Source organism: Pavona decussata, unplaced genomic scaffold, assembly GCF_977016875.1.
Source record: "Pavona decussata unplaced genomic scaffold, jaPavDecu1.1 SCAFFOLD_133, whole genome shotgun sequence".
Taxonomy (NCBI): Eukaryota; Metazoa; Cnidaria; class Anthozoa; order Scleractinia; family Agariciidae; genus Pavona; species Pavona decussata.
Genome location: NW_028145546.1, coordinates 200,302 through 225,443, shown reverse-complemented (window position 1 = coordinate 225,443; position 25,142 = coordinate 200,302). Strand labels below are relative to the sequence as shown.

General features: G+C 36.8%; 2 protein-coding genes across 2 annotated transcripts in view; one reads left to right on the top strand and one right to left on the bottom strand.

The window, feature by feature from the left end:
- The window catches only part of LOC146467998 (dynein intermediate chain 2, ciliary-like), a 33,506-nt gene extending 10,093 nt beyond the window's left edge, over positions 1 to 23,413 (bottom strand). Inside the window, exons 1-19 of the mRNA XM_085124744.1 lie at positions 23,255 to 23,413; positions 21,769 to 21,849; positions 21,383 to 21,433; positions 20,103 to 20,231; positions 18,057 to 18,118; positions 13,307 to 13,371; positions 8,800 to 8,867; positions 7,251 to 7,376; positions 7,107 to 7,166; positions 6,392 to 6,433; positions 6,160 to 6,249; positions 4,603 to 4,687; positions 4,353 to 4,470; positions 3,687 to 3,730; positions 3,178 to 3,244; positions 2,366 to 2,451; positions 1,845 to 1,945; positions 1,644 to 1,733; positions 105 to 192 (exon numbers count right to left, since the gene is read on the bottom strand). Coding sequence (XP_084980870.1) covers positions 105 to 192; positions 1,644 to 1,733; positions 1,845 to 1,945; positions 2,366 to 2,451; positions 3,178 to 3,244; positions 3,687 to 3,730; positions 4,353 to 4,470; positions 4,603 to 4,687; positions 6,160 to 6,249; positions 6,392 to 6,433; positions 7,107 to 7,166; positions 7,251 to 7,376; positions 8,800 to 8,867; positions 13,307 to 13,371; positions 18,057 to 18,118; positions 20,103 to 20,231; positions 21,383 to 21,433; positions 21,769 to 21,849; positions 23,255 to 23,287 — 1,486 coding nt within the window. The 5' untranslated portion in view covers positions 23,288 to 23,413. The remainder of the gene's footprint in view (positions 1 to 104; positions 193 to 1,643; positions 1,734 to 1,844; positions 1,946 to 2,365; positions 2,452 to 3,177; positions 3,245 to 3,686; positions 3,731 to 4,352; positions 4,471 to 4,602; positions 4,688 to 6,159; positions 6,250 to 6,391; positions 6,434 to 7,106; positions 7,167 to 7,250; positions 7,377 to 8,799; positions 8,868 to 13,306; positions 13,372 to 18,056; positions 18,119 to 20,102; positions 20,232 to 21,382; positions 21,434 to 21,768; positions 21,850 to 23,254) is intronic.
- Positions 23,414 to 23,434: 21 nt separating this feature from the next.
- On the top strand, positions 23,435 to 24,078 carry LOC146467997 (uncharacterized). Its single transcript, XM_085124745.1, has one exon. The coding sequence runs from the start codon at positions 23,456 to 23,458 to the stop codon at positions 23,975 to 23,977; it is 522 nt and encodes a 173-aa protein (XP_084980871.1). The 5' UTR covers positions 23,435 to 23,455; the 3' UTR covers positions 23,978 to 24,078.
- The last annotated feature ends 1,064 nt before the right edge of the window (positions 24,079 to 25,142 follow it).

Here is a 25,142-nt window from a genome sequence, read left to right as displayed (position 1 = left end):
ATTTTAAAAAGGACAAAGAGTACTCCTTAATTTCATTAGATATATTGAGGATAAATAGCATATTAAGACATGTAAGTGACTAATTCAGTTACCATAATACTAACCTAGATTAGGAAGCTGTGTACTGTCACCTTCTCCTTCGGTGGCGCTCCCCTGCCTTAAGGTGATAATATCCGTATGCCTCAATTCACTCTAAGTAACAACAACAGGCAATATCGCAATTAACGTAAGGAAAAAAGCTACTGTATTTTATACTAAAACGTTACTAGATATCTAAGCGTAATCAAGGAATTTAAGTAACAAAGTCTTATAAAAAGAAGCGGTGCGTTATGGTTCTGCACATGAGCAATAATACAGAAATGGATGCGGTGTAAGCCTATGTCTAATAGTGAGCTAATAGTGAGCAACTGTGCGCCACGATAAACCATACCATACCATGCTATACTATAACATACAATAACATGCTATGCTATGCTATGCTATGCTATACAATAACATACCACACTATACTATAACATACAATAACATACCATACCACACTATATTATACAATGAACTGTGTAAAACTCGCGTTTTGATTGGTCTAGAGGAGTGTGTGATTAGAGTATAGACGCACGATTGACGTCATCGAGTAATGTGACCGGCACACGTGATCAGAGTCTAGAGTCCAGCCAGTGCGACTGGTCAACAAAGTTTTGCAAACTGTTTTTGCGAGTAGCGGACAAAAACAGGCAAATTTTCGCAGGAAAGGAAAACTGCCCAATAAAAAATTGAACAAAGACCGTTGAGGGTGACGTCAACCAGGATAGGAAAGCTAGAACTTTGATGTGACGTGGAAACGAAGCAAATATTTTTCGAAATATGTCGCCGATAAAAATCCGGTAATAGCAAGTAATCGATTTCAAATTGCAATGAAGCGACTTGCATGCTGTAATATTTTGGGGTCAGGATTTCCTTCTGGAATAAAGGTTAGTTTTGAAAAAATTGTTAGTGAAATTCTTTCCGATTATACTCTAATTTAGAAGATCACAATTGCTTGTGTGTAGTAGTCTAAAACTGAGTTTGCTGGAAAAGTTTTGACTCAGCTCAGGCAACGCGATGCTCGCTCACGAAATGTGTTGAAATGTCTTGGTTATTGTATAAAACAAATAGATTCCATTTTGACGTGGGTCTGTACTCTGATAACGCACAGAGGACGTCAAAACGTGGTGAGAACATCAGTCACGCTACTCGCCTGCGGCTCGGCTTCTTTGTTCTCACCACGTTTTGACGTCATCTGTGCGTTATCAGAGTACAGACGCACGGCATTATGGAATCTATTTGTTAAATACTATACTATACTATACTATACTATACTATACTATACTATACTATACTATACTATACTATACTATACTATACTATACTATACTATACTATACTATACTATACTATACTATACTATACTATACTATACTATACTATAAAAATAACATACCATACCATACCATACTATACTACCAGTGTACCATACCATACCATACGGTATAGTATGGTTTGGTTTGGTATAGTATAATACGGTATGGTGTGGTATGGTATCTTATGGGGTATAGTATACTATACAGCTTTATTTGTGAGTTCAATTTTGTATTTCATTTTTTTACCTTCACAATCGTCCACTGTGTTATTCGGCCATCAGAAGACACCGAGAAGAAATTCATGTTGTTGTCCAGATCGTCTTTCTGCCATTTTACCTGGAACGGAATACATACACAGACAGGTCATCAAAAGGTTAATACTGAAAATACCTAAGTTTACTGAGAATTGACGGCTCCCGATGCTCACCACCAATCTGCATTCCTTACCTGCCAAACGGGGTCTGTGTGTTTGCCGGTTTTAGCCGTTGACCGGTACACCAACTCGATCTTGTTTGCATGTTGAACTACAGAGTACACACCAACACTCCCTGCATGGAAATACATAGCACATAAGATACAAACTGAGGCATTTTTACTACGTTTATATGTCAATCAAACGTCCTGCACAAGGGAGTTAGTTTCTAAAGGAACTGTGGTGTTGCGCCGGTAGTAGAAACGAATGTTTGGTTTATCAACAGAGTTGATAACTAAAGGTAAATTGGCCACCGTAAAGAGATTTGAGTGCTGAGGTTTCGAGCGTTAGCCCTTCGTCAGAGCGAATCTGCCCTGACAAAGGGCTGACGCTCGAAACCTCAGCACTCAAACGTCCTGTATATTGTTAAGAAGCTACGGGTTTCTGATTTCAAAAGGTCCTGTGTGGTGATAACAAAAGAAAGATGGTTTATGTAATGAGCAAACTGAATGTAGTCAATGAGGTTTGCTGATAAGTAACTGTTTTTTGAACTTACCGTCATAAAAACCAACCGCGATGTAATTAGGATGTTCTGGATGAAAATCAAGGCACATTACACCGCTCTCTGTTTCACAGACATATCTAACAAAGAAAAAAGACAAACGTTATCAGTAATCCAGAATACACCAAGAGATGTTCTTCTTAAGAAAATGGGAAAAGTTGATTCAGATTTGTGCACGTTTTGTAATCTGATCAAGGAAGACAGAGAACATTTATTCTTTTATTGTCCTTTCCCATTATCGTTTTGGGGAGATTCTGGAGTTTATTGGAGCATTAATATAAATGAGACTGGTAACATATCTACAGGTGCAAGATATAATTGTGGGCATTAGCAATGAGAAGTTTCAGTTTTTAAATTACTTTACTTTAGTTCGAAAATCCACTATCTTTCAGAGCCGGAAAAAATAATATACAGCCTAGCTTGCAGTCATTTAAAGTTAAGTTACATAAAAATACTCTACCTTTATTTATTGTTCAAAAGTATAATGAATTAAATAAGTTTTGGAGAAAATGGAAGTTCAAACCTTAGACCTAATTAAATAATATCGGTATCCCTTTGTTCTGAAGGTAGAAAACCCGGGATAATTACCTATTCCATTTTTTCTAATTTTGTGTGTTTTGTATCGTATATTTATTGTGTGTGTGTGAGATACTTAAGGTTAAGGACTGTATTGATCGTCTTGTGAATTGCAGTTATCAAATGTACACTGGCGACAGTGGCCAAAAGTAACGCCCTTGTCAGAAGCGGTCAGACTTGTGAAAACCTGGAAGATGCAAACAGAACCTTTCAAGGCACTGTTTACTCACTCTGGAAATGAAGGGTTTTTCAAGCTGTACATGGTGATCATTCCATTACTTTGCTTCAAAAAGTCATCTAAAAACAAAGTCAAACACATGCACATCAGCTTGTTGTTAACGATAAATGCTAAAGTTTTTTTCGCGTGAACTACGTTTTGCTATACAATTTTTTTTTTAACCTTTTCAACTTTGCTAAAAAGAACTCATCTCGAAATGCGATGAGAAAAACTGGTCTCGAGCTTTTTAAAACTTGTTTTAGTTTAAAATAATTACATGTAGCTTATATGCTGTGATTATTTTTCGTTCATAGCACTACTTCAAATGCCTGTACTTCATGTATCCTGCTAACAGCTTTTTGGAAGGAAAGAGTTGTATAAAGAGTCCTTCTCGTTGCTGTGAAATTTTCTTTTATTCAATCACGCCCAGTTACTGAAGCTAACGCTTGGGAATGTACTAAAAAAAAATAAATAAGAAAGGCCGGGAAATGATAACCACAAAATGCTCAGATGTAAACTTACATGATCCGTGTCCAACTCCAAAAAGGTCATGGTATTTTGGACTCCTACAGGGAAAGCAAACAAGCTAATTTAACGTCTGAGAATTTCCCGACATATGAAAACCAGGCTTAACTCGGGGTCTAGTGCAAAACGCATCCCTCTAGCAGGCAAACTTTCGCTGTCCGAAAACAAGAATAGGGAGTTTAAGAAACGAGGACAGCAACGGTAACGAGAACGTCATTTAAAAATAAAACTTCTCGTTTTTGTAACTCTTTCGCAATCATTTAAATTTGTTTAACTTGGAAAATGCTGGCGAACTCTCCAGGAACTAAATTAGTATGAACGACGTCAAAGTAAGGAGAAATAAAGAAGATTTTGCGTCATACGCTCCCGTTTTCGAGAAAACCTAAAATTTGGCCATTTCACGTTGTTGTTTTCCAGAGGACGGCAAAGATATGTACCAAAATGTAAAATGCACGTGCAGAGCAATTGTTTTTGCTCATTAAGCCCATTGTTTTGTGGCGTTCTCGTTACCGTTGCCGTCCTCGTTTCTTAAACTCCCTAATGCCAACAAACGTTACAGAAATATTTCACAGGATCGCACAATTTCTTATACGATCCTACAGCACTGAATATTACCATTTAGGGTCCTTGGGCAAATGCTACCAAAACAGAAATGTAACATACCAGCAGAGTGAAGTGACTGCCATTCTCTTTGACTTCTCACAGGAGAATTTCCAAAGTGGTAGCAGAGTACCTTCCTGATCTTTAAACTCGTCTGCAGCGTCTTCCCAGTACTTAAAATCTACGAGGAAATCCGACAAAAGCAGTAACGTTATACACTGCACCTCTGTTCGAATGCAAAAGACGAATATTGCAGGACAACCGTGTGTTTGTTTCTTTGGTCATATTTCAATAAAAAAAGGTGATGGTTTACCTTGTGCAATATCATCGAATGTGTTCTGGTTCACCATTCTCTCCACTATCTTGCACGGTTTGGAGATCCTTGAAATGTCATCACCCTGATTAAACACAAAAAATAATAACAGGAGTGCTGTGACATTTTATGTTATCATTGCCCTTACCAAACAAGGGAAAACCACAACATTAAAAACTGGCTGAATTAATGTGGCTTAGCGGCTCCCCGACAGTCAAGAAACAACATATGGACAACCGAGTGATGCGGTATGTAAACTTTACAAACTGTTTACTGAAATTGTTCTTTCACTTCCTAAAAACCGCAATAAATTCCATACAAATCCTTGTATTTCTTCACTATGTAGTCTGTTTGTGAGCATGGAACCCTTGTGTTGAAAACAGCTCGAGAACAGAAAAAAAAAAAAATTGGTCGCTTTCCATTCCAGAAAAATTCCCGGCAGAAATGCGGGGTGTTATCATATGGAACAGAAATTTTCGAGAAAAAAATTCGAAATTTTGGATTAACAGTACCTCCCGAGGTTGTCCTAACGTACCGGAAAATTCCGTTCATTCGGCCATTCCTACAAGGGTCCAGTTTCTCCTACGTAAGTCGATTGTGTTATTTCGGTTTGTCGTGAACGGAACGGGTTTGTTTTCAAGTCGGTTGCGGTTAGCCGGGAAATACCGTTCCATTCGGCACCTACATTTTTCGAAACTACAAACCGGAACGTTTAACCGAATGGAAAACGGCCAATTATTTCAACATTTCCCACTAACAATACTTACAGTGCTTCTAGTGCCAGTACAACCAATCATGATGTTTCAGAACTTTTCACAGTCCCTAACAAAAACATGTTTCCCCTCTACGATCCTCTACAGTCATTACTGCTAGCAGCATAACATTCATTTGTACCCTTCACATTCACATTGCCGCAATAACCACCGTAATCACCCACGACTTGCTCCCGTCTGGCCCCGCAGCTCAATCGGTAGAGCAACGGTTGGTCAAATCCGGAGGTCGTGGGTTCGATTCCCTCAGAGGACCCTCTCAAAGATTTTTTTTTTTTTTTGGCCTCGTGTGGTCTCCCATGTCCTTACTGCATGTAGGGCTAACGCCCAGTGGGAAATTCATGGGTTCACTTAGCACTTTAACATACATTTGTGTCATTTGTACTAGCAGCACAACATTCATTACTCCTCAATAGAGTGTTTTCACATGACGTCACGGCGGCCATGTTGGTGTCCCAAAACAAAGAAATGGCGGCCATGTTGGTGTCCCAAACTAAACCTCTGGGAATTGAGCTCTATTTTTATGCAAATACTTTCTTTTGTTTCAGTAAACCAATATGGCCGGTAGTCACGTGAATGAAAACACTATAGAAATTTGCTACTGACTAGCTCAAACTTCTTGCTACATGCATCTCACACAGACAACAGCTGAATGATCAATTAATACTGATGTCACGATGACCATCTCTCTGGAATCACCTCTATATTCGATTGGGTTTAAAATGTCACAGTTCTAATGTAGTTCTATATTTTTTTTAATTCCATGGCGTTTGAGAAGGTAACCAACCTGCACTTCAGATTGCATCAGCTTCTTCTTTTTATCCTCATCTTTCTTGAATGTGTTTGCCTTTCTACTTTCTTTCTCTTTGATTTTCTCCTAATAGGTTAAAAAAGATAACATAAAAACAAAGAATAGAAAAGATTAAAAAAACAAAAAACGAGATCAACCCGACCAGGTGAAAACCATGTATCGTGCTTTGCAACATTCAGAAGTGAATTTCAAGCAACTTAGAACTTACCTGCTTCTGTAAGTCTTCAACATAAGCATCGTAAATTTCCCACTGTCGAATAAAAATAAAATCACGATTTTAAGCAAAAGAAAACGGACAAAAATAAGCGGAATGTATTCTCTATCAATTATTTTGTCCCTGACGAAGAAAGTTACAGGCCACTGTTTGCAATAAAATTACAATGGCCACAAAAATAAGATCATAAGAGGAATATATTCTTTATCAATTATTTTCTCCTAGAAGGTTATCGCAAATTCAAGGTTTTGCAGAGATCGTGAGCACACCTCGGTGAATTCTTTATTCTCTGTCTTAACTTGAACGACGTTCCTACTAATTCTGTTCCTGGATAGTCTGGTCACCTTGTATAAATCCAAATTTTAAAATAATCGCAAAATAGTTCAAGTACATTTGTAACGTGAACTTACATTTTCAAGAGACATTTTTGTCGCTTTACCCCTAGTAGCTAATTAAACTCCCTACTAGGGCGACCGCACCCAAGTTTAAAAAGGGAAAGAAATATTCGTCGTCGTGTGTTTACGTCTTCCATAAAACGTCTCATCTGGAAATTTCACGTCCTAGTCGTGCAGTGACGGCAAAGAAATGTGCCAAAAAGTGCAATGCACGTGCAGAGTTGTTGTTTTGGTTATTAGCCTTTTGCTCTTTTGACGTTCTCGATGCCGTCACTGTCGTCGTTCCCAAAGCTCCTTATTAATTAATTACTCACTTGATTGGCGGTGGCTGAGAAGTTTGCTCTTGGAGGAGGTTCAGTTGAAGTACCACGCTCCTAAAATCACAAATAAAGATATATCATTTGAGGAACCTTTCCAAACAGCCAAGAAAACTTCAAAGTTTAGAATACACTACTTACTCTGTAAGGGTTGTTGTATGTCTGTGATGCTCTCTCGCTGAAGTTAAATTGATTGGTTAACTTTGTGTCAGATTTTCCACCCACAGAGGCCGACGAGTCAGGGCGAATCTCCTCTGCTGCTTTTTCCTAAAAATGTTTATTCAAAGCGTCATTCATTCATCTGACTACAACTTTGTCTTGCAATATGTTAATCAAATTAAGTTTCTGTTAAAGGTGAACAAGCAAAGGTTAATTCACATACTGATAAAATAGCATGTGTGAATTCATGTTACCACTCTGAGTTGTCTGATGTAATCATTGTCTCATTGCAGGAAGTCAATTCAAATTAATATAAGTTCTCTTGAAGGTGGAGAAGACAAAGTTAATGCAAATGCTGATAATTAGCATTCATGAACAAGATTAATGTTACACAAAATGTTTAGGAAACCAACACCACAGAGAGACATAAAAGTTGGTAGGCGATTTCGGAGTGTCAGTAAAAATTAAGGACTGATGACTTGATTGGTGTTTGGGAATCACTGAATAAGGGGGCAAGATTAAAGATTTTTTTTCTGTGAATAGGATATCGATATTAGGTATAGTTTTTGGTAGGTTTCAGAAAATATCACTTTTAACAAATGGGACCTGAGATTCAAGCTTTGATTCAACAAAAACGTATCTTTGTCTTAAGGGCTAGAGATGAAAGATAACATAAATGTCTGGATCAGAATTCACTGATTAAAACCCGAATCGTGAAAGTGGAATTGCGAGAGAAAATGGGTTTGAAAACCAAGATTGGAAACCCTATTGCAATCCTGTATTAAAGGTAAAGGCACGGTGGTAAGTACTGTTTACAATGGCAAATGCCTATCAGGCTGATGCATAACTCCTGATTTTTCAATCATATAGTTCCCTGAAAGCTGTCATTAAAGGACACTTTAGAATGGAACTAATGTCTGTTGAAACTAACTGAAAGTTCTCCCAACAAAGAAAGACTCTGAGATACACTGTACTATATAAGTGAAACAGTAAATGTGGTGCCGGAAACTATGATACAGTTTGTGCTAAACAGTGCAATAACTAACAAGTCTTTTGATAAATGACGGTTTTTCTTCCATTTTCTGTAAGACAAAAGCATGGCCCAATAGACTAAGTGTCTATGACATGTATGTGTAGCTTCAAAAGTCTTGAAAATCATCCCTTTCGCACTCTGTTAGTTCTAGTCACATAATAAGAGTTTTCGAATTTTTGAAGCACTAGAATAGATATTAAACATTTCAAAACAACGACACAATGTTTGATTTCAGAAGACATGTTTTGGATACTTCAGTATTGCAGTTATGTTCTCTAGATTGAAACTGTGATAATTGACTTTCAACTCAAGTTAAAATAAATGATTTTCAAGTCACAGCTGCCTGAATTACGAGTTTTCCTGCCAAAACAGATCATCTTTTACAAGTTGCAGGTTGGTATGATTTCAGTATATAAACACATTATCTGAGAACATAACTGAGGCACCTGCAAGTCTTTATTAGTAAAAGTTCTGAAAAAAAAACAAAACTCATCTCACCTCGCTTGCAGCTTCTGCTTTGTTTTCTTTGTCTTCTTCTTCACCAGCCTCACTAGCGTCATGATCAGCTGCAATTGGAACAAGTTGCTGTCAAAATAAACAATCTACAACAAATCCCACTACAAGTAAACATAAATAAAAGTCCTCTAGTTGACTTATATCTGTGCTAACCTCCTTCTCAACTGGCATGCTCAGTATTTTTCATGCTCTGGACAGTTCACGTACATGCAAAAAGGATATCATGCACATTTATAATTGATCATTTTGCTGGTTTGAGCAAGCCATTTGTTTTCACATATCCAACATTTACTATCCTCATCTAGTATAATTGGGTATTTGGTTAGCTGTTTTGGTTTATCTGTTATTGTTGTTGTTTGATAATTTTTGTTTTTTGTTTTGTTTTGTTTTTTCAACAAACCCCACAATTTTGTAGAGATGGCCCACTACATGCCAGTTATGGAGACTATTTTACCCTGAAACCCAAATAAAGCATTACTTGACCAATCGTGGTAAATTAATCTGCCACAACTGACTAACACAAACCAGTGAATGACCATACAGCCCCTATTGATGACTTTACTTCTGACAAATCAGCAAAGAACCGCAAGCAAAAAATTAAACGCATTACGGTGCACTGTCTGGAGGTGAATAGCAAACACTTTTCACTTTTAATCCGCTTTCTATTTTAATAGTTTATATCTAGTAAAAATAACTTATGTCACATTTGGCATGGGTTGTTGGGTTATGTGGCATATGTAACTTATGGATTTACATTCTTGAAACTGTGAATCCAGTTTTTGACAAGAAACAAACAAACAAATGTCAACAAATACATACTACAGTAGTATTGTAAAGTACATTGTTTTAATAAAAACAAGCCTGTAAAGTGGTTTTGTGCAAAATCAAAAATTTGTTATGTGCACCCTTTTTTCAGCTCTTCAATTAAAAGCCTGCAATGTAACTGACAGCAATCTGTTATTATTATAATTATTATTATTATTATTATTATTATTATTATGATTGATTAATGCTTGTTGTACACAATAATAAAAGAAAACTTTAGTGGGAAAAAAAAACTAACAACTTCCACGGCTGTGCACTGAATGGCCACTTCCTGACCTGTTAGCTGATGATTGTTAAGTACAAATTAAATCAATAAGAATCTTGGAAAGAGAAGTAATTAATTCTCAGTGTAGATAAGAGTATATTACTGTTATTAAAATGTTTAAAATGAAAATTAGTAAAAGTTGTCATATTAATTAACTTGGTAACATAATTTGTGTTACATGAATCTTTATAAAATTTTACATGTATCAAACTTTTCTTTGACATTTTAAAATGACAATTTTTATGTATTGTACACATGTACAAAATCCAGTATTTAAAATGCTATTTTTGCACCAAATAATTAAAAAAAATTCATTTGATAACTTTTAATCAACACAACCATTGCAGTCTTATAAAAAGTTGTTATCAGATGCCTCGATCAACATGTTGCTTTCTTTTATTTTTAATTAATGACTGATAACATTCATTAATATTTAATGATACATCATCTTTTGTCAGATTTAATCATAATCATTATCATGCATTTGAGAAACAACACAGAGCATTTTACTCACAAACAGAACTGAATGGCCTCAGGTAGTCATCAAAGCCTTCTTGGTTTAATTACAAGTGCAAGAACAAACAGGCAGGTTAAAAGTGTAAGAAAATTTTATGCATTAGTAAGTTGAATTATTAGAAGATGTTGACAGGAATCAAACCAAAAGCTCTCTGTATACCTTTTGGATGCCCTACATGTAGCTGACTATTTCAGGAGCCACTGGCAGACTCATGGTGGTATTTACAAGGTTCATGTCTGACAACTAGGCATATATCAGATCATTTTTAATTCAAAAAGGCATGCAATGTGTTTTAAGAAGGCCTTGAAGATTTTTGTGGGACTCTCAAATAAGAGATGAATGTTAAATTTATAAAATGTATATATACTTTAGTATGTAAATTAAAATATTAGTACAGACAGTTTACTTTTATAATTTACATATTAATTACAAGGTCATTACATGAACAACATATCTACAGCATCACAATCATTTAGCTGTGAATAAATGTATTTATTTTTAATTGTAAAATTAATTTTAACTAAATAAACCCATTTTTAACTTAACTTGTCAAAAGCCACTGGTTTCCATCACTTTGCAGCACTTATACTTTGACAGATTAATATAACGATTCTTTATCACTTCATATAGCACTAATGGTATCAAAAACATGCCTAAACATTTGTGAATAAGTTATGGTAATTCTGTTGACATAATGCATACTGGTTACCATAGCAACAGTATGACCTGTTGAAAACACCCTTAATTAATTTTACCTTTAAGTGGTTATAGCTCAAAAACGAGCTCAGTGACCCCAATTTTTTTTATTATGGAACTGTAATCAGCACCTTAAATTTTCAAAAATTTAAGGTGGTTGTGAACCTCTGGTAGAATTTTTTTAAACTTCACAAAAAAATCTATCTATAAACAAGATGCTGATTACAGTACCATAACAAAAAAATAGGCAGTCTCAGACTGCATGTGTCTACTGCAGTTATGGTATAGAAATGTGATATAAAAGAATTGAAGAAAAGGGAAATAAGACTGAAATGAAAATGAAGAGGGAGGAGTGGAAATAGGATTGAGATAAAAAAAATGGTTTTAAAAATGTTGCACAGAATACTGGTGAGATTGAGATTAAGCTGGTATCGTTTACCACAAACATTTTGTAAGAAGAGAACTGTAACTTTATTCTAACATAAACAATATATTATATAATCTCACAACGTAAACCGCAACTTTGTACCGAAAGCAATGCAGCAAAGTTCTAAACATAAAGTACTGAAAGCAAAGTTCTAACCTGAAACGTAGGCATAAAATGCAACAGAAACTATTAATTAATCTATACTGAACTTATGAATGGCAAGTAGCATTCTTTAACCCTTAGACTCCTGTCGTGTTTCCATAGTTTTCGCATAAATTAACTTTATCCTAGAGCAGTTTAAAATGCGCAGTAGATGAGTAAATATCGTTGGCTTCCAAAATTAACTGCATATTAAACTGGAATGATTAAACAAATGTTTTCTCACGTAAAATAATATCGTTACTATTAATCATTTGCCGAAAAACACACTTGAACGCAAAAATATCTAAAATTCACGGCATGTTGATGAAGACCTTTGGCATATCAAATTTCAACCCGCTTATCTTATGCAAATTGTCCTTGATTACGCATTTGTCGCTTCTCAAACGCATATATGAATTGACAAAGACACAAAAATCAACAAAAAGCTTTTCCAACAAAACATTTTATTGAAATAAACGATGCATTTGCTATTAGAGGCCAAAACTTTCAGGGTTTTTTTCGTGCGTGCAAACACGCATGTAAAATTTGAAGACATTCCGTGTTTGTTCAAAGCGATCACTCGCAGTAAATTCGGGCGCGTATGCGATGAAAATTACAGAAGTTACAGAATTCTGGTTCAAATCATCACTTAAACTATTTGTAAAAAGCAAATCAACATCGGAAAACATCATTTACCGTATTGTCGCCATTGTCCTGATCCGGAAATACAATCGCTTAGATCTTGGTCAGTGGAGGATTAGCGTCGGCTTTCGATAGGATTTCCTTTGGGATTCCTGTGGCATTTACGCTCTTACACTCTTTCACTCTTTCACTCAACCCGATGACATAGTGTCTACGCTTCTCTAGAAGCCGTAGACACAAAAATGGGGGTCACCGAGCTCGTGTTTGAGTTATCACCACTTAAAGGTAAAAATTTTTCCAGGACAGATGAACCGTTGCTATGGAAACCCAATATGTGAAGAAAATGACCATAACTTTTTGACCAAATTATAGTAACACATTGTTTTGGTGTCATTATTGTTGTATCAACTGATAAAGAGTGGTAGTATCGAATCTGTCAAAGTGTAAGTGCTGGATTTCAAGTAATGGACACCAGCGCCAGCCACCTTAAAAAAATATTCTCCTGAACTCTTATCTGTAAATAGTTTATGTGCCATTTTAAGAGATTAAAGAGCCTTTTACTATCACAAGCGTTCATCAAAATAATAATAGCAATATTTATTGTTACAGTAACGTGTATTTATAATAAGTTACATGTAACTATAGTTACAGTAATGCAATATATTTTGTTTTACTAACTAAAGGAAATTTAAAAAACACCAAATGAAATTAATTTCAGCCAAAATGACTATCACGTAATCATCTCCAATCACTTTTTTTTAGATATAAAATTTTGGACCTTGAGTGATGCATCAATAATATTATTAGTAGTAGCAGTTAAAGCAAAAGCCATAAAAAATCAAATTAATTATTTTGATCAATTTTTTGCCTCCTTTTGTGCAGGTTTTCCACCCAAATATTCAATCAATTTATCAAAAACACAATACATGTATTTATTATTCAAGTGTTAAGGAAAGAAATATTTATTACATGTTACCTTCTCCCATGCCTTGCCGGGCTCGTTGTCTCCTGGCTTCATCTGAATCTTTATGGAGCATATTCCTGGACACATTAACACAGCATAAAGGTACAACTTAATTTTTTATTCAGTAGAATGGGTATAATTAAAAGCTGGCAAAGAGAAATCCCTATCTAGATGGTTTATCGGTATGTCAACCTAAATGTGAATCTGTACTTGCAAGTGAAATAAACCATCTTTTGGTACATAATTTGGTGGAGGTGGGGACTTGTACGGAACATGACAACGATCATGAGAATAATAATGATGATGATGATGATGAAGATGACAATGATGACAATGGTAATGGGGTGATGGTGGTGGTAGAGATGATGTTGGTGTGAAAGTGGCAGCAATAGCAGTAGTGATAGACCTGCATCGATGGAAATTGAGGATAACGATGATGACAATTATGATCACGGCAAAATTGTCATCAAAAAGGCCAAACACATGGGGACTTTAATGAAAGACAATGGTTATGAAGCCAGACAGATTTCTTTCTTATATGTTCCAGCTATCATTTTTTGCCTTGACCAGGTGCACAAACCACAATAGATTTTGAAATGTGTTATTAACAGCCATAGCAAGAAACCAACAGAATTAACATTCCTGATAAGATATTGCACGCCCAGGGGCCCCACTCACATATTTTAATGACGGCGGGGTCCAAAGGAATTTTTTGGGGTCTGACATTTTGGCCAAAAGGGATTTTTTGGGGGCTATGAAAGACGCCGGGATTTTTTTGGGTCACAAAAACAACACAGGGATTTTTTTGGGTATAATTTGTATTTTTCATCAGCTCAAATCAACAATAACATAAGCGCAATTTACTGCTTGTGTGGTATTAAGGGATATTTCTGACATTGTAATCTATTTGAAAAGTAATTACCAGCACCCACGCGCATCTACAGACATCCAAAGAGAAGTATTCAATGTTTTAGCTTTCCAGAAGATACAGTGCAGGCCAGAATTAAGCGAACCAAAACATACGCGTAAAACGCGTCTGCTGCAGACGCGTATACGCGTCTAAAAATCTGCAGATGCGCGTCTAGTCAGACGCATTAGTATGTATGAGCTAGTTCATTGTTTTCATATTGTTGATCTTTCATTGTTCTTTTGAATGGCCTGGGAATAGCCTTTCAGAAAGGTTTGGCAAAGTATGACTACACTTGTCGACTTTCTTGTAGAACCGGCTCAGCGCAAGAACAACTTCATGTTGTTGAGCGCATGGAAGAACTTAAAAAAAAAAAAACTTGCCGCGAGGCTTATGAAACGAAACGAAATGATGAATAACATCTGTAGAATTGAAGATATCAAGACTATAAACAGTCAGACTTCTGTGTGTGACAAGCTAAAAGAGGAATAAAACGCCGGGAATGCAGAGTTTCTAAATTTAAAGATCTGTACTTTGCAAAACGAGCTCTGCGTACGTAGCCTCCCACGCAGTCGTTTTTAGGGGACTCGAATTACCTCCTCCCCACAAACGCCTGCTTACCCAAGCGCCACATTCCTTTCCCATTGTTTTAATCCCCAGCACCCTAGCCAGTCACCATTGAGGCATTGTCTAATGATATCAAATCAAATTGCTGTTTACAATGTCCCGCGAGCTTTGTACAGTCTCTGGTACAGTCTTGAGAGATGCGGGAGTTAAGTTCGAATATAGATATTTTTTCACTTCTGGAATGGCTGGTCATGGCTGAAACGCCAAAACAAATTTCGAATGTGAATACAAGCGCTTCTTCTGCATCGTTTTGACAACGTTATCTGCTAAGAGAGTCAATTTAAATCTTCGGGAAAGTGTAACCGATCTTCCCCGCCTGATCTAGTTGACATTCGGGTGCGGAAACTCTGGAGCAGATTTGTTTGTTTGTACGAAGTGCTACGAGAGACTTTATAATAATCGATTCGAGAGAGCAAACAGGAATGCAGAAGGTATCAAGGGGAGATCTGCAGTATTTATCAGTCCATTAAAGACTATTAAATGTAATGTTAAACGACAAAGAGTTGATCAACTTGTGGTCCTTCTGGAAAATGAGGTATATGCCCCCGAACGAATTGCAACAACAAGGCGAGTTTCAACTGCAAAATCTTTAAACTTTACCGACATATCGGTTAATATATCGGTTTCCTCCACACCGACAAGGTCGACAAGATTGAAGGCAAAGCTTGATAAATATTATTGAAGGGACTTTGCGTAACCAGTCTGCAAATTGACGAAAATACTGCTATTTCCCGTGACGAATTCTTTGCCGGATTGCAGTCAGTTGATAGGCATTTACACAAGAAATTTTGAATGTGGGGCACACGGTGCTCAAAGCTCACGTAAGTTCGGTCAAGTTCTGTCTCCGCCGTGATGTTTTCACTGTTCTCGCGATAGGCGTTCTGAGGTCAAGGTCAACCTTCCAGATTCTAGAAGGTTCACTGTGATTGGCTGAGCGGCGGAAAGGAATGTGGCGCTTGGGTAAGCAGGCGTTTGTGGGGAGGAGGTAATTCGAGTCCCCTAAAAACGACTGCGTGGGAGGCTACTGCGTACGTAGACCGTGTAAGGATTTAACTTGTTGGTTTATATTTCTAAACGCTATTCTTATTTATTCCTTGTCGCAATGATGATTCGGGTAGTTCGAGAATAATACAGTATTTGTGGGTAAATCTTATAGAGAAAACAAATAAACTACGACCCGGAATAAAATCAGTCAATCCACCAAATGATTTTCAACAGACTTCGCTCCTCTCGCGCGCTTCGGTTCAGATTTGCTTACTTACCGTGAACTTTCCCTCATTCTACCTCAAGCATTTACTATCTGCGGCCGCAAAATGTAATCGTTCAGTTGACTATAAAGATCCAAGGCAAATTCCGTTGGTTAAAGGCTTAGGGTAAAATAGGAAACTTCAATTTTGCAAAATTTCATTCGCGCCTAGTGAGAGCGATAAGATCGATTCCCCGGAACAAACCTAAACGTAAAACACTGAGAGTCTACTGAGTCTACTACCGCAACGCTTGATGCATTCCTATATTTACGTTCACTTGGATAAAGCCATAATAGCAACTTTTGCAAGATTGAAAACTTCTTCTAATATTGTAAAACACTGACAGAAGCCGTCGTTTCGACGTAGAAAGAAATTGCCACACTGATAACATCGGGAAGATTTCAGTCACGTGCTAGGCAACCAAATTCCTCCACATGTATCAAGTTCTTGGAAGGAAAACTGGATGTTTTTTTATTCAATCAACACGGGAGCCACAGTGCCTTTCCAATTATAGCCAACTTGTGCCAATTTCACCCCTTCGAAGAAACATCGAAACGCTTTCTCTTTCGAGTCACAATGTGCGTGTAATTTTTAAAATAACCGAAGGCATAACTCAAAACACTCACCTATCATTCACGAGTTCGCGCACAGAGCGCTTTGATTTTGAAGAAGTAGTATTCGACTAATTAGCTTAGATTTATATTTTCTATAACATACAGTGAATATTCAATATCGGCTAGGAGTTTTTTTTAAAGTCGCCAGTATTTACGAAGCGGATAAGATTCGAAATATGATAGCTGTCGCTGGCTGATTTCATAAAATGCTAATTTTGTGGTTGTCGTTAACCGGTTGAATTCTTTTGTTTTGTTTGACAATACCACACAAAGAGAACTTACGGCAATGCATAACAATGGCAAAAACGCGCACATTTAGACGCGTCTAAAAATACGCGCATACGCGTTTTTGCTGCGTATAAAACGCGTCTGCGTAGTTCGCTTAATTCTGGCCTGCACTGTAAATAATAAAATTTGCTGATGCAAAAACACTAAGGGATTTTTTGGGTATGCTAAAAAAAGTAGGGATTTTTTTGGGTGGACAAATTCTGAAGTTGGGATTATTTGGGTATAAAATATGAACCTCTGTCTGACCCCCTGCATGTGAGTGGGGCCCCTGGGATTGCATGGCTCCAGAAAATATCCATACCCACCACAAGGAAGGCCATTAGAAATTCCAAGGGGGAGGGGGTGTCAAAAGCCAAACTTTTAAAGGGAAAATATGAAGCTACAGCACTGTAAACTGGAAATTCTAGCGGGGGGCAGGGGAGATTCCAACCAAAATACCTTCCATGGGGGAGGTTTGAATACTATTTGGAACCACACATTCAGCTGTAGTGTGAACATTAAAACATTTAGGATTGTGCACGGCCAAGGCCAATTAAGGACGGTGCCTACTACACTGTAATACCGAAGTATTTTTGCCTGGTTTATAACTTTGCAAGAAAAGCAGATCTTAGCAAGGGCTATTGGAATCCAAAAAGAAAATTGCATTTGGGGGTGACACATTTTTCAGAGATAATTTAACATTAGTATCTCTAAAAAACGCCTAAATATAAAGCAATGTATGGGATATTTTCCTAAATTGAAGCTTAATTATCTCTGAAAAATGCATGGTTACCCCCAATTTTTTTTTAGAGATACCAAAAGCATTTGGTAAGTTCTGCTTTCTCCGCATAGTTTTAAACCACGCAAAAATATTCCTGTATTAGTAGGCACCACCCATAGGTAACCCGAGTATCTCGAGATGCGCAGAATGTATGCGCAGTAACAATAGCAGTAGGCACCCTCCTTAACCAACATAAATTGGAGTGGAGATTTACATAATTTGCATGGCAAGGTTTTGTTATTCAGTCCTTAAATTTACTAATATCCAAACATTAAGAATGGTAATTAATCAAAAGTTCCTGGTGGTAATTATCTCTTACCCATCAAGAGCAAAGTGAATTGCCAGTTGGTCCACACTTGATGTTGGTTTGTAACATTTTTCCTGGTGAGAATTAAAAAAAGATCAGAAGGTACAGTGTGTCACTGAGTGCATCAACGTCAATAATAAATCATTTTAAAAAGTCAAACCAGACATTAGAGCGAGCCGTTGTGCCAGAGCACTTGAAAGAGTTCAAACTCTCAACATCTTAATTTGCCGGTTGACATGGTAATAATTTACATATAATTTGTGTCAATAACCATCAGGGTAATAATATGCTTTCTTAATGTAACATTGCTCTCCAAGACAAGAAACCTGAAGCCCTAAAGTGCTACAGTCATTTATCTCACATTTGCCCACCAACACAATAATGCCTCCTAATATCAACTGAATTTATGAATTTTCATGACAATTGCCAAAAGTTCAAATAATCTGATCCTCGTTCCTATTAGACAGTTTAATTTGCTCGATGGTCATGAATTCATGTCCTCCTTAAAGCTTATCAGTCTTAACTCTTGTCCATTTCACTAACTCTCAATCTTGTTTGTTTCCAACTAAAAAAGTGTTTAACTGTACTTTAAAAGTGTCATCCCCAGCAAATCCATCCATGTTTGTAGTTATGAAAATCTTGCATCTTGGTCTCGGAACCTCCATACATGCAATCATTTAATTGTCTGAACCTCCAGTTAAAGAAAAGAATAGATCTCCTCAAATTGCTCAGCTAATTAATCTGACTGGATAATAATAATTCTACAGCTCATCTTTAGAATAACAGACATTAAGTCTGTGAATTTTTTAATAAAATTATGGACAAGATGGCAACCAGCAAAACTTCTGCAGACTGTGATATCGATTGGTAACATATATTGCACCTGCCCAGATGTTGAAACTACAGATGACTATTGTGAAAAGACAATCTTGTAAAGAAAGGAAGGTGAGACCACAAAAATGCAGATGATAAAACATATTTAAAAGTATTTAGAGAGATCAAGCTGCTTTTAGGCATTAGGTACAAAAAGCTGCCTTTCATCAAATCTTCCAGTCTCCCCTTTTTGGTTCAGAAAATGCCCTAACCCCTTCCACAGAAAGTCTTTTATACTTAGCCCCTCCCCCCCCCCCCCCCCCCCAACGCCTCAGGAAATATTTCCAAATATTTAGCTTCATACTCTTCTTATATATTTTTACTTTTGAGACCACAAGTCCACTCCCCCCTTGAATTTCCACTAACGATCCATGGGGGCAGGGTGGATACTTTATGGATTACAGCACATAATGCAAAAAATGTAGACACGAAATTCTAGATAAACTAGACCTTAAAAACCTAATCCCTTCAAGATTATTTATAGTCTGGTGGCTTTATATTATCATTTTGTATTAAGTTTAACATTGTTTATATTATATTTATTGCTTTAAACTGACACAAATCCTTCTAAACAAATGTTGTTGTCCTGTAATCATAACACATTCCCTTAACCTGCATGCATGTCTAATATAAAGAAAAGGTTGGCATGCAGTTTGGGAATGCAAATTTCAATTTCTTGGTTTGATATTATAGCTTTTTCTACATGGCATGTCGCTCAAACAACATATTACCAGTTACTAATCCTTATGAAAATATAATTATAAAGATGTGGAAATATTTGTTGAAATAATTTTCACACTTCACACCTCTTTTGTACCTATATTTAACATTTCTCTTCAGATTTCAATAATTGAAATCTGAAGAGAAATCCATCATCTTGACACAATCAATTATTGATAGTTTGTGTCAAGATGATGGCAACCTCATGAACAAAAACCAGGGCAACATCCTTTCTCTCTTTCTCATATTTTTCTTTTACAGTTGCAAGAACAGCAAGTAAAAAGCCATGGACACACAGCATCAATGTCTGCATAAACTGAAGAAGAATCACAAAAGATTCAGGCAGGCTCCAAATCATATAATGATATTGGATTGTTGAAGGACAACACCAGTAGATGCACATATTACCTTGCATGAGAAATTAACAAATGATTACAATGGCCTAATAAGAACACTTAATCATACCTTGAAGCTGTAGCGCACAATATTGCTTGGAGCATGGGGATTGTTTGCAGTCAAGATTCGTGTAAATTCTTCTTTCAGTTCTGCCTCTGTCAATTCAAGTTGGTCATCTGGCTTGATAAGCTGTTTTGGCTAAACAATAAAATGCATGTTGACATTTTCAGAATATAAAAAAAATAATTTTGCCTATTTTTAATCTCTATAATTGTTAGATAACATAATACCAGAAAATATTTAATTTATTACTGTATCACTGTCTAGCACTGTACATGTACAGTACATAATAACCTAATTTACGACACACAAGACTTTGATTGGTTGAAAGCCAAGGTTTTTTTTTACTTTTATAAGTAAAAATATATAGAAACATGGAAATTTGTTATTACTAATATTTACTTCATTTGTAAAGGAAATGGAAATTTATAAAAAAAAATTGAAACTGAGTCATATATTAATTCAGAAAATTTGAAGTGTTTCTTGACTGAAAAAAAATTACATGTATTTGAGTTCATTTCTTATCAGTTATCCATAATGCCCATCCATCACTGTGTTATGATATTGTTTTTTTTTTTTTTTTTTTTTTTGTTATGATATTGTTAAATTTGAATTAAATAAAGCATTCACTGAATGGCTGTCTGAAAATTTGACACATCAAGCATAAAAAGATTCCTGTAGATTATTTGTAAGCGGTTCTTACATGTTCAGTGAGACTAGAAAATATCATTTCACAAAATCAGTGACTTGATCGCAATAATTATCTCTAACCCATTTCCAAAGTGCAATGCTATGTTTACTTCTTTGATGGTGTTGTGTGCCATACACTTGCCACTTGACAAAGTTTTTGACATCTTTTTGATTGGCTTATATTACAAAAAAGCGGAGCGCTCAGGTCCCATAATGGTTAACACATGGTATGGTTTTTCTTTACAGACAAGAATCTTTGCTCCACAACATCTTTCTTCTAACAGGTGTTTAAATGGGTGCTGGCGACATACTACTCAGGGGTTTATTAAACCCAGTGATGGACTAGCAATCAGGGGGGAGTAGCAATAATTTATTACTCCTACTTGCTTCATGTTACAAACTGAAACTGGGTAAAGCTCTACTGGTGCAGGCCATCTGTGCCTTGTGTGTGACTTAACCTTTTTAACCATTTCAACAGTTAAGGTGGCTCACAACAGTTAGAAGAAAAAGTTGTATTTTAATAAACTTCTAAGATCTGATAAAATTTAATTTGGTCCAAAGTGAGTGAATTTTATTTAAAGTTAAGTTAACTGTAATACCTGCATCCACTCATCCAGGTCATCTCCAATCTGCGTCGCGTCATCATCCTCCTAAAGTTAGAATAAAACTCACATTTAGATTTAGCACGACTTTCTCCAATTCTGGGTGGCAACAGGTGAATTGCACGGTTCAACTGACTCTAAAAACTGAAAGGTCATGGCATGAAAACAATAATTTCAGTTTACTGTCATGGTAATCAACAAAAAAAATTGATATCATTAATCCCAAAGATTTTCTGGGAAAATCCAGTTGGGAATAATCATCTCAATGTAGAATATTAACATGGTCACGTGGTCATTTCTGCCGTTAATATAATTCTTAATCTCTCTATTATCTACAGCTGCTTTATATCTTTAAGCTTCTTACATTGGAAATAATTCAGTACCTTTTTCTTGGCTTTGACAGCAACTGTTTTGCTGGTTGACTTGACAGCGGCATTTGAAGTAGTGACTCCAGGTTTCTTATCCTGTTGAAATAATTACAGTTCACATTGTAATAATATTAGACAATGAACTTGCAAGTACATGTAATTCATGCTCTTATTTCTTGTTTACTGCAAGAAAATCTAAAAATACACTATCATGTTGACCAACAGGGCTTAACGCAAGGATAAACAAAAAAGTCATGTCGGTTGGTTTGGTTGGTTGTACTCCCAGCCCTTCTCTTTTAGAAAATATACTTGTCCAAAATGCCAGGGTGCATACCATGTATGTCCCACACCAAAGATCTATACACCAAGAGAAGAAACTCCTTCTTACTTAACTTGTTCCTTTCCCCCTAACCCCTTCCTCTTCTTCCTTTTCTTTGTCAGCTTTTTCCTTTGTCTTCTTTTTTTTTTAACTTTTTTCTTTCGTATTGTTGTTACTCTGCCTTTCCCATTCAGTAAAAATTAATTAATATTAACTTTACTCTTAGTAATTTAGCATGGAACGTCCACGTTGTATACGCCTCATGGTTTCTTTGCGCTTTCCTGCCATACTTTAACAAATTTTTGTAAATTAATATTGTATTATAACAAGGTGGCGAATAATAATAATAAAAAAGAGTTTCGAAGTTCTACACCAAGCAGCCGCTGACCACCTAATAGACTCTAAAATTCCTACGCCGGGAGAGAAATCCTGGAAAATTTTTGGATACCAAAACATGATCTTACACCAGTTACTACCTCCATATTACTCAGCGTTACAACAAAGACCGTGATCGTGCGTTGGTATGCAGAATGATTTGGAAACCCACGCCAAAGATCTTCGGCACATTTACATGTACCTACATAAAATGTAGCCTGGCCAAAATGGGTAGGAACAGCTAAGAATAAACTAGTTTGGAAACAAATAACAGAGGCCTACATCCTGGAGTGGATGTTTGCTGCCTTACTATTTATTATTTGAATATTATGGAAAGATTTCTGCAAAAGCCCCATACGTCAATTAACCATCCATCACGGTCGCCCTATCCCTTCATATCAACAAACATGAATAAAGTTTGAGTTTGAAAATGTATGGGGCCGGTTTTGCAGAAATCTTGCCCATTTTCAGAGCCCTGAGAATCTTCCCTGAGAAACTACACCGCGAACGTTAATACTCTACATCGCAAATGTTTTAGCATAACGTGAATCCCTGCAGAGATTGATGATTGACAGCTTAAGATTAAAATTGAATGCAAAAAAGTACCGAATTCGCTAACAATTATTCATTTTTTGGAGCCTCTTTTAATGTAAAGTGCTTGAAGTAGATGCAGGCCTACGACTTTTAAGAAACGTCCATAAAACGTCTGCATCTTTATCCCCAAGATAGGATGAAAACAAACATGGCGAGCAAAAAGCGTTTGTGCTAGCTGGCAATAATTTGCCACAAAAAAACACACAAACTCACCGGCTTTGCAGCCTTTACATTCCCTTTCTTCATCTTCTTGCGAAAGATAACCAGGCGCTTCTTCTATTTTCTGCAAAACTGCACAAATTGACAGCACAAACTTGAAATCCACAAAGCTCTTTTCAAAGCTGGAAAAGTTCGTGTTACCCTGGTAACAGGCCTAGGCTACCAAGCTCTGGCAAGGTTACAAAGCAAAACAATATGGCGGCCAAAGTTTCGGGCTTTGCTGACAGCGGAGAGTCTGATTCAAGCGATGATAATTTTCCGGAGGAAAAGGAGAAATCACTAACAGATCCACATTTTGCGTCTAAAAAGGTTTTAGATCCCAAAGAAAAACGAGAAAGAAGACGTTTTTTCTTGTGTTACAGGGATTTTTTGCTTCACGTGAAGTCAGTGAATGACAGACAAACAACCAAAGATTCTTCTACAACGCAAAGCGGAGAAGCAGAAGAGGGTGAAGAAAACTACGGCCTTTATGCAGACGATAAAGGGTATTTACAAGGAGAAATTTACAGACAATTAGAGAATGATGAAGAGCTTGGTTTTGCGGGTGAATTGTCGCAAGAATTGAATCTCATACCTTCAGATGCCACTGACCTTCAAGGAACTTTTCAAGATAGTGAGCCGGAGATTCTTGTTGTTCCCAACAAGCGATTTGTACGAGAAATATCACATGGAAAGAAGAAGAAGAAGAACTCACTGAAACTGAAAAAACAAAGTTGAAAATAATATATTTTGTTCATCTTCTGTACGAATCAAACACCTATAATTATCTATCATTTTTCCGTTAAATTGACAATAAATATAAGAGTAAATTGTTGAAATATTTTTCATTCGAACCTTTTATGGCCAAAATACATGAAGCATGGGTGCCTGCTGTGAAGCTGTCAGCTCTGTTTTAAGCAGTTTTGGTCAGCTTTTTGGGAGCTGCTAATTTCATTGGCGGCAAGTTAGTAGCCGTCTCACTGCCAGTAGGGAGCTTTAGCAACGGCGACGGCAGCGAAAACATCAATATTAAATGGAATACGCGTTTCTTTAAACGTCGTCACAATTATTCCAACTCGCTTTAAATCTCAGATGTAGGTGACATTTCCTGGAGTTGAATTCTTGGAGACTACATCCAAGCTTTTGTTCTCCACAAAACTTCCCATCAGGAAATTTTATCACGTTCTAGTCCTGCAGTGACGGCAAAGAAATGTACCAAATGCACGTGCAGAGATGTTGGTTTGGTTATTGAGCCTATTGCTTTTTGGACGTTCCCGTTGACGTCTCCATCGCCGTTGCCGAAGCTCGCTAGTTACCTGGCTCTGAGGCCGATCACTCAGGATAGCATACCCTTATATCCAGGGCCGTACCTAGGATTTTTTGTCGGGAGGGGGGGGGGGGGGGGCAAACTCCGCACACCCCTCACAGGAGTCTCCCGTATACAGACAGGGTTTCTAATTGGACGTTTTGTTTTCACCCCTACACAGAAAGCTGCCTCTAAGACCTTTTAAGGAAAAAAACCACACACACTGATGCCTTAATTTGTCTTAAATGTCATTACTTTTTATGGCATCAACACCTTGTTTAGCTTGAATCAAACATTGCCTCTCATCTAATGGTAAATTTAAAACAAAGTCGATACACTGCTGTAAACAAAGGGAGAAAATCACTGAGCTCCCACAATTCGAATGCACTGTAACAGTGGAGCGAAGCATTTGCAAAAACACAGTCGTGATTTACGTACAATTTAAACCTTAGCCGTGGCAAAAAACACAACACCTTGAGACAAAAACTAATAGCCGGGCCAGAAATTACAACAACTACAGAAAGCGCTTGCATTGCACGATACAAGCAATGATTACACAAATCTCAACAAGAAAGGCAGTTAAAACCATCACGCAAG

What these genes read in the sequence shown, in the direction of transcription:
- LOC146467997 (XM_085124745.1), top strand. Translation starts at nt 23,456, where the DNA reads ATGGCGGCCAAAGTTTCGGGCTTTGCTGACAGCGGAGAGTCTGATTCA.